This window comes from Trachurus japonicus, chromosome 6 (genome assembly GCF_045865225.1).
Source record: "Trachurus japonicus isolate A0001 chromosome 6, Traja_1.0".
NCBI classification, from domain to species: Eukaryota; Metazoa; Chordata; class Actinopteri; order Carangiformes; family Carangidae; genus Trachurus; species Trachurus japonicus.
The window spans coordinates 26505011-26515052 of record NC_140912.1 but is presented as its reverse complement, the minus strand read 5'-3'; the positions used below and the strand labels follow the sequence as shown (position 1 = coordinate 26515052).

Sequence of the window (10042 nt, the reverse complement as noted above, 5' to 3'; positions counted from 1 at the left end):
TAACCATCTGTACCCGACCCGGAACTTTGATTTAATTCATCTCCAACTTCTTGGAAATTTGGAAGAAAAGCTCGCGCAGTTCAGCACGAGCAGCACGAGAATTTCAGGAACTTGTGTCGTTTTTCTTTCAAAGTAAAAGCCCCGTAAACACTCTCAAGGGTCCAAGTGATGGAAGAAGAGGACAGTACAGTAATGAATTCAAAGGGTTGAAGGAAATGTGGATGGTCGGTTATAAATTAAACAAAGAGACAAAACTCTCCATACCCATACTTTTTTTTGTCTACATAAAACCTGCACGCAGTAGACTATATAAGAGTGTAAATGATTATGTATAGAAATGTAAACACACAACGTAGAATGCATATTTATGGTATTTCGAATTTATATCATTGCACTATTTACCTTACCTTTGTATGAACCCTTCACCATTTGTTTAATTGTTTTCTATCCTGGAGAAATAAAAAAGGCAGCCAATCAACTGATTGATGAACCAATTTTAAGCAATTAAATAAACAATACACATAAGTGCTTCACAGAGGAGGGGTTAGTATAAGCTGATAAGGATAAATACAATATTTTCTTAATAAGAGGAGATGCAATAAAAAATGTTAAACCAGAAGCAACAGGTAGAATATAAAAATTGATGGAAAATGACAGAATTATAAAAGAAGGAATACAATAAAAAAAAAAATAGTGCAAAAGTAGAGAATAAATAAAACCAAGAATGAATAATGCAGAAAAAAAAAATCATAGAACAAAAGGGAAAAATATATTTTAAAGAAATTAAAAATAGAAGAAAACGCATCAGCCACAACTTGTTTTATTGTGAAAGTAACAACCGGAAGCTGTTGGTTTTACGGTGGCTACAGTCTATGTGGCTGCCTTGACTCGAACCCTCGACTGCACCGCTCCAACCAACCCGGAACTTTTAAATCAACTAAATCACTCCTGAAAACTTTGTTGCAAAGGAGTTTGCTCCTGCTTTCCCGACGGGTTCAGCAGATGTTTTTTTTTTTATTTTACTTGCCTCAACTAACTTCCGGGAACTGAACCCGTTGTTTTACTTCTTTCTTCTGACTGTGTGTGGTTGAAAAAACAACAAGAGAAAAAGCAAAAGCTAAAAGACGAGACGACAGCTGCCTGCAAATGTTTCTCGCTCTGACTGTGGCAGCGGCGGCGGCGGCGGCGGCTCCTACAGGACAGTAGCTCTCGACTTGTCTTTTCACAACCAGGTAGGACACTGACTCACACACACACACACAGTCAGAGGAAGAAAGAGAAGGAGAAGGGGAAAAAACTAACAAAAAACACCTCTGTTTCTGTTTCTGACTCTAACGTCTGTTTCATAAACCTGTTGCCACCAACCGACATATCATTTTTTAAAACTTAACGGCTAACGGTCAACGTTCTATTTTGCTACATTTGAAAAGTTTGAATGTATTTACTAACGTTCGCTTCAAAGCACATGGCTTTGTACCGCAGCTGCACCAGTGTCCAGCTGCTGCTGCTCGCATAACAGAGGAGTGACACTGTAATAAATAGGTCACTGTGTGTTTATTTATAGTATATTTTTTTATATACATATATATCTGTATATATGCATGTATTTTAACCTTTTCTTTTCTTAAATATGACATAAGATTGTGTTAAATCACAGTGCAAAAAAAAAAAAAAAAAAGGAGGAGGGGGGGATGAAGAGGAGTAAGGAGGAGGAGGAGGAGGAGGGGGTTACCCTGTCAGGTTAGGAATTTGAGGCAGCTGAGAGCCCCCCCCCCCCTTCACACCCACACACACACACACACACACACACACACTCCTACGTCCACACAAGGGAGGTTGTGGTTGGGGAGTCTGTCAGTCCAGGGGGTCTGAGACTGAGACACATTCACACACACACAAGTCTAACAAAAGGTCTGGCTGTGCTTGTAGTTTTAAGCTTAAATAATGAAGCAAAGTGGTCAGAGGAAGAGAAACACAGTCTGACACATTACCCACTCTGAGCGTGGTGGACATTTTCGTTTTAGATGAAAGTTAAAGGTTTCAAAATGACCTCATCAGTGTGGTCTGACAGGCCTGTGACGGGAAACAGTCACAGACCAAGTTTAATTTAAGGTTTTCTGTATTGTAGCTGTCACAACTTCCTGTATCGAATCATAATTCCTCTTTAAACCATAAATCATTAACTAGATTATTGCCAATTAATCAACTACTCACCCATTGATTGACTGCTTGTTTTTGGACTCTACAATAACCTTTTATTGACCTGTGTTAGTTTATAATTGCAGCGAGGGTTTATGATCCTTACAGGAATGACAGCTTTTTAACAGCAACATCTGAACTTCTGTTTTAAGGCAGAAGCAGGCACGTACAGACCAGACTGTGTGGTTTCAGCTTCCACAGACAGGTACACACTCTTGACTGACACACAAACACACACACAGACACACACACTCTTCAGTGGTTAATCTCCATAGAGACTGAGATGGAAACCTCCCCTCTCTCTTCTGCTGAGTTAAGAAAAGGAAACGTCAAACTGCTTTCACATTTTTACCAATCAGCAGCTTTTCTGTTGAGACTCATGAGCTGAACTAACAGGGATAATTTGACAGCAGTACAGTATATTAGAAGAATGGGAATCCGAAAGTTGCATAACCAGACATTCAATTTGATTAAATGTCAAATATATTTTGATGAATGATGATTTAATGAGGCAGATTACATAACTCACCCAAGCTTGTTTTTTGTTTTGGAAACGAGTCGAGGCTCAGAGCACAAAGCCGAAGTTTGTTGTTGGTTTTGGTTGTAATGACGGGAGAAGAGTAGACTGAGCTCTATCCTGCATTACATGAGGCCTGGAGCGTGTACGGACAGGTCGTGATGAATGTGGGCTAATAGTGCTTTGTTGTCATCGTGGGTAAACCCAGGAGTCCCTGGTGGAAGTCCTCTGGATGATTTATGAGCTCCAGGACTTCTTCATATGGAGTTTGGTATTGGCAACAGCGGATAATATGTAAATTTTGGTTTTATGATATAAGAGGACAAATAATCTACTTCTATTTAAACATTTAGTTTAAGTTTTGGCCTCCTACTGTTCATGAAAATGATTTTCTAAAGTCAGACTCGTCTTCCTGCTTGGTTGCATTCATGATAGTTTCTCATCATCGCATGTATATAAAGGTCATCAGAGAATAAATAAATGGCCATGTCACGAAAGGCTGATTGTGAAACCACATCACTCTACATGTATTGCATTGTCTTTAATGTGCAGCCAACCATGCAGTCACTTCTGTGAGTGGTACCTTTAGTTACACTCTAACAATGCTGATATTATTATTCACCACCTTTAGTTTGGCTGTTTGCATCCATCTGTTAGCTCATCTGTGTGTGCAGGGATCCCGAACCCAATGAACCGGCTGTCGCGTTCAGACCGAAAAAAAGAAAAGGTTCTGAACCTGAAAAGTTGGTTCTTCCCAGCGAACCGTGGCATCATCAGTGAGCGTGTCTTATTCTAGCCCGTGAAGGGTCGAGCAAGAAGGGGGAGGAGGAGGAGAAGACAGCGATTACAACCTGGAAATTTTTTTTTGCATTGGTCTGATGAAGAAACAAAATATTTGGTGGAGATTTGAGCAAATACAGAATTTCAAGAAACGCTAGAAAGCAGAACAAGAAAGAACAAGTTGTATGAATTTCCCTTTAGGCCAGGGCAGCACAGTGGCACCTAGAGCGCAAACAGAACATTTAGGGGCATAAATCGACTTGCAAAACAAATATTCACATTTCCTCTTTCATTCATCATGACCCTTACACACCGTGGCCCACCACCTGTAATGACAAGAGTCCAGATTCTTTGAGTATTAAAATAAAAGAACAAATAAACAGCCAGTTTACTAGTTGCACATGTGCAATTAGATGAAACATCTACTTGCACTGTCCCAAATTTGAGGGGCAAAATGCCTGGAGCCCTGCTTTAGGGCTTGATAAAGTAAAATAACTCTTATCTTTGAACTCTGGGAAGAGATGGTCAAGGCTGGGTTCACTCCAACACCAGACCAGATAATAAATAATCTTAAAAAACTGAAGAAGGATTACAGAGAGAGCAAAAAAGCAAACATTTTGGGTAACACAGACTAACGTCCTCCCACTTTGGTTCCACTTAAACTGGTGTGAACGCTGCTGGTTCACCAGAAAGCACCAAGGTTTGAGACTCCAGAACCAGAACCGAGTCCGTCTGAAAGCACCGATAATAGAGACAAGCGACAAACATCCTTAGACGCTCACACGCTTTCTCACCTCTCACAGAGAGGCCTCACACCGGGGGGTTTGAACCTAAACCCCCTCTGGCTGTGACACGATGACAGTGCTACTGCTAACCACCACCACTGCCACCGCGCCACAGCGTGACAACTTCAACTGGCTAATTGGCCCTTAAGCACACACACACAGCAGCACAGCCGAGCATGATGGGAACATCGTTAGGGTGAAAATGCACGTCACTGATTCACAAAGCTTTGAAGTATTTGTATCATGTATGATGCTGTAGTAGTAGTAGTAGTAGTAGTACCGGTAGTAGTTTTTTATATTAATTCGTCCATTCAACAGAACATAATACTGTACATACATACAATTTAGATTTACTATGTCAAGTTGTGCTGAAAAGGCGTCGGCTCAAGCCGAACCCAGCTTATTTTGCCTTCCCTATTTAAAAGAAAGAAAGTTACATAACAGAGCAAGATAACGAGAAAAAAAACTGAACTGAGGGGCGGTGCGTGGCGCAGTGGGTAGAGCGGCCGCCCCATGTAGAGGCTACAGTCCTCGCCGCAGGCGTCCCCGGTTCGAATCCCGCGTTGGGCAGACCTTTCCTGTGTGTCATTCCCCCTCTCTCTGCCTCCCCATTTCCTGTCTATCTCTACTGTCATCACTATCAAATAAAGGCAAAAAGCCGAAAAATATACTTAAAAAAAAAAAAAAAAACTGAACTGAGAGTAAGAAATAAGATTATCTAAACAAGAGTCTTACAATTTATCAAGCTTATATACCTTATACCATATACATACATACACGTGTGTTAATATCCATAATATACACACACATACATAGCAATGGACTGGACTATCCATCGCAGTACCAAGCTAATTACACAGGTCAATACATTCATTACTCATTAATAGTCAATGCATTTAGTTTGGACTTGTCATAACTTATATAAATTATTACATCATTATCTTCAGTTTTTACTAATACTTGACTTACTTTATTATAATGTTTCATAATCATTGAATACCTTAGTTTTAAACATCTTTTTAATGCTGTGCCTCAGTGTAGGAGGCTGATTGAGAGGTTTTTCAGGATTTCATTTATTCTCCAACTCACCAGCCTCTTAGACAACAGTTTAGACCAACCAAACAACTGAGCGGAAACAAACTGCAGCATCTAGATATTATAATAGTAAGAAGAAGAAGCCACAATTTGACCACAGAACCCACCCTCCCCTCCCCTCCCCCTCCTCCTTTTTTCAATCTCTGTCAATAATTCGACGCTCAACTAATATCTTTCATTTTCAGTTCATCAGTCTACGGCTCAGACAGACACTCGACTTAAAACCCACCACCACCCGCAGCCAGCCCAAGTCTGCTGCTCGTGAATTTGCTGAGTCATAATCTGCCCCCGAGAAACAAACCTACATTCCCCTCAAATCCCTTTAAGATTAATGTGGCTGCAAACCACCCGCTGTTTGTTGTTTGTTTGGAGGGAAGTTGACCTTTGGCACCGGCGCCAATTTAGCAGAATGTATTCAGCACCTCAGGGCCTTTTTTTTTTTTTTCTTGTTTTGTTTTTTTTTGTCTTTTTATCTTCACCGTCTCGTCTCGTCCATGTAGTTTATCCAAAGTAACAGTTGTTTGTTGTGTTTACATGTTTTTGTTTTGTTGTTGTGCGTCTGCTTTAATTCCTTTGCTACAAAATAAAGTGTCTGTGACCTCAGGAAGGCGGCGGCCTCGGGGCTAAAATTGAGGTGAGAAGAGTGTGTGAAGGCGTGTGGGTTGTTTTGACAGGAGTACCGCTTTGAAACCTGCCATAAACTGTGTGTGAGCCCAGTGAAACTATGCGAGCGAAGATCAGGCCGAGAGGATGGGGTGGAGGGGGGGTGGGTGGGGAGGGGGGGTTATTAATCACGCTGAACACAAGCAGGCACAAGCTCAACTGCTTCTTTTTTCTTTTCTCTTTTTTTCCCTCTCTCTTTCTCTCGCTCTCTCTTTCATCGCAAGCTCGTGAGTGTACAGAAGAATTCAGATCCAACTGTATTGTTTCCATGTGCTGAGACTGAGCGAGGATGAGGAAGGGATGGGAGGAGGAGGAGGAGGGGGGGGGGGCGGGGGGTGAGGGTGGTGGTGGTGGTGAGGAGGGGGTTGGACGCACAACAACAGCTTCTTCTGTATCCTCTGGGAATGCTGTGTGAAGGCTGCAGACGAAGTGTGTATGTGGAGCCGAGAGACAGAGACAGAGAGAGAGAGAGGGGGGAGTGTGAACAATCCACAGAGTGCGTGTGCAGACAGTTCACTCTTCAGCTTTACTCAATAATGCACCATAAAACGCACACAGTGAAAGAGGAACACAATGTCCTACAACTTCATATTGAAAATGATAGTTGCTCCGGCTGCGTTCATGAGAAACTGTTCCTGGGTTGGGTCGGGGTTTTTTTTTTTTGGTTTTTTTAAAACTTTTATCATGTTATGAAATTGCTTATTGATGAGTATTCAGTTTGGCACAGCAGCAGCACAGTTCATGTTTTCCCAAGGACTGATCCACACAGGCATTTGTTTTATTCTGTCATGTTTAGAGTTCAGATTGACATCCCAGCCTTTTATTTTGGTAAACCCATCAAATACGGAGTTCAAGTTAGATTTCCTCACATATCTCTGTGGAAACAGCACAAAAAACCTGTTTCATTTGAGCAGTTAAATGGTTTTATTCTACTTTCCTGAAGGCAACATGAAATATTTTCCTATTTTCTTTTCTCTTTTTGTCCTTTTATAACTTTTATCATGTTATGAAATCACTTAATGATTAATAGTACATGTTTCCCAAGGACAGATCCACACAGGCATTTGTTTTATTCCTATATGTCATGTTTAGAGTTCAGATTTACATCCCAGCCTGAGAAATTCAGTCTTGTATTTTGGTAAACCCATCAAATCTGTATTTCACTTATCTCTGTGGAAACAGCACAGAAAACTTGTTTAATTTGGGTAGAGAACTGGTTTTATTCCACTTTCCTGAAGGCAACATGACATATTTTCCTATTATTCATGTTCCAGGTATTGTAGGTATTTATGATTCACTCTTCACTGACTGTTTCATCTCTTTTATCATCCACAGTTAGAGAGTGGTGGAGTCCAGAGGTGCCAAGATGCCACAGCAGAAGGACATCGTGAAGATCGCCATCCAGATGCCTGGGGCCTACCCCCAGCTCATACAACTGGACCAGGTAACACACACACACACACACACACACACACACACACAGATATCACTGTTTCACATCCCAAAAAAACCCACTTAAACATGGATGAGTACGGTTCGTTAAAGTGGTTGGTAATAATTTATTTCAGCTTTATTTGGAGGAGCGCCGAGACACTAAAGTTTACAGGGTTTGGTTGAGACCTGACTTAATTATAGAGAGAAACCCGACAGTTCGGCACTGAGAGCTGCACTTGGCAACAAGGAAGCGAGGAAAAACAAACTCCCCCTAACAGGAAGAAACCTCCAGCAAGAACCAGGCTCAGGGTGGGAGGGGCCGTCTGCCTCCACCGATTGGGTTTGAGAAAAGTGAAAGAGGAGGTGGGGGAGGAGAGAGAGAGAGACCATGAGCAGCTCCTGCAGAGTCTTAGTTGTGAGAGTGGAAAAAATAGTGAAACTGAAAATTGGTATAACCCCACTAGTAGATGCATATTGATAAGTAGTAGAAATAATATATTTTCTTAACAATATAACAATATATTGATTGAATTTGTATATAAATTGATTGAAAAGTGTATTAGCAGCACTTAAAGCCGTGATATACTTGTTGCTAACAACGCGAGCGCATCATGGCTGGTTGATGCGTCGGCCGCGGTCTATTGCGCATCGCGACGCGAGGTGCCGTGAGGTGTGCGCGAGTTGTAATATTGACATGACTGCTAGAGGCACTAGTCTAGTGAATGAACACGTTGACGAGATTGGACCAGAACAGACGGACTCACTCACTGTGGACACCGCCAGTATTGTGCGTTTGGCTGTGTAGTGCTGCAACAAGAATATGCACAGACCGGCACAGACACAACACGTTGTATACGCAGCAATCAATCCACTTGTTTAGTCAATTATAGCAATAACAGATGATAAATGAACATTATTAAACCAAAGCAGTAAAATAAAGTCAACAAAATAAATAAAATTAAAGACAGAATTAACATTTTAACCCATATAACATTTCCTTTTCAGTCAGTGATGCATGCTTCGTTGACCAGAGATGAGTTCAGATATAATCCTATTAATAACAATACTACTACTTTGACTAACCATGGCTACTTCTGCTATAGTTAGATAGAGTTATAAGCATAAAACTGTAAAAAGAGTAAAGCAATAGAACAGTAGCCTCCAAAACCAAACAATAATATGCATTGATAAAATAAACCTACAATTATTGGAAAGCCTTTCTACAAAAGTGAGTTTGAAGAAGTTATTAACTACTATTAATAATAATAATGACACTTGCAGATCTAGCTGCAGAAGTACGAGCAGAAGTACAAACTAATAATAATAAAAACTAGTATATTAATGTGTCAGTCATAAATACAGACAGAGTGTGTGTTCTCAGACTGCAGCCGGCTGCTGAACGCTATGACACTGAACCACCATGGGAATGTCTTGCCCTCAGCTCAGCCTTTTTTCAGGCAGCGCTTCCTCTTCCTGAGCCTCGTTCTCTTCAGACCACAGAGACGAGACGATCTTCTCCACACCAAAAGAGATCGGTCAAATATCCGTGCTTCTGTTCCCTGTGAGTTTAACCGATGTTTTTGGCTCAGGTGTTCTGCGGTGTGAGAAATCGATCTGCAGCAGTGTCACAGGGCCGATTCACACATAAACAAACACACACACACACACACAGACACAGGGTTTCAACCGTTTACAGCAGGATATAAAGCGTTTTTATGTACATACCACATCCCTTAGTTAGTGTCACGTTGCTTCTAGACTAATGCTGCATGATGTGGGTATAAATAGATCTGAGAATCAGACAGTGTTATCTTATCTCCTCTGTGTCTTAGTTTATCTTTGATCGGTGATCAGATATGCAGCTGCTCAAACTGTAAAGTGACCCTTCATTTGATTGCCAGCCTTTGATACAACTTACACTCATTGATTAAGGTGCACAATGATTATTTTGTAGGAGGAGCTTGATTAAATTTAAGGAAAAAAAAGGAAATCCTTGTCCTGAGAACCAGTGAAACTGTAATAAGCACTCCTCTTCAATCTACACAGACCAACTGACTGTTGAAAGTGACAGATTATATTTAGTCTAAAAAACCTAAACAACAAGAAGATAATATTTATGGCCAAAAAAACAAAAACGTTTTCTGCGTGGCTGTGGTGTGTGTCACTATCGCCACTTCCTTTCTGGCCTTGTTTGATACAGCTGCTGCAGCACCACATATTTACAATAGCTGAACAGTGCCAAGTCTGGGAACATGATAGAAGAACTGTTACACTAACAGGTCACTTGTTTGCATCCTGACGGCCTCACTATATAAATACAGTCATTTAAATATTTTGCTTACTGTGTTACATAATTCAAAAAACGATTAAATCTCAACAAGTTATTATTAAATATTCCATAAAGTGACTTGACTCTTCCCTCTTGCTATCAGAGTTATCCAGTTTGCAAGAGCATTTAGCTTAACGAGGCTCCACATGTCAGGGTACGAAATTAAGAAAATGTTTTGGGGGCAATTTTGGCCCCCACAGTCCAAAAAGTGGGGGCATTTTCAAAATACTTGGGGGCCAT

General features: G+C 40.9%; 1 protein-coding gene across 1 annotated transcript in view; it reads left to right on the top strand.

Annotated features, from left to right (window-relative positions):
- Positions 1-985: 985 nt before the first annotated feature.
- elmo3 (engulfment and cell motility 3) overlaps positions 986-10042 on the top strand; it is a 29503-nt gene continuing 20446 nt past the window's right edge. The window contains exons 1-2 of the mRNA XM_085780056.1: positions 986-1232; positions 7375-7483. Of these exons, the coding sequence (XP_085636182.1) occupies positions 7406-7483 (78 nt within the window). The 5' untranslated portion in view covers positions 986-1232; positions 7375-7405. The remainder of the gene's footprint in view (positions 1233-7374; positions 7484-10042) is intronic.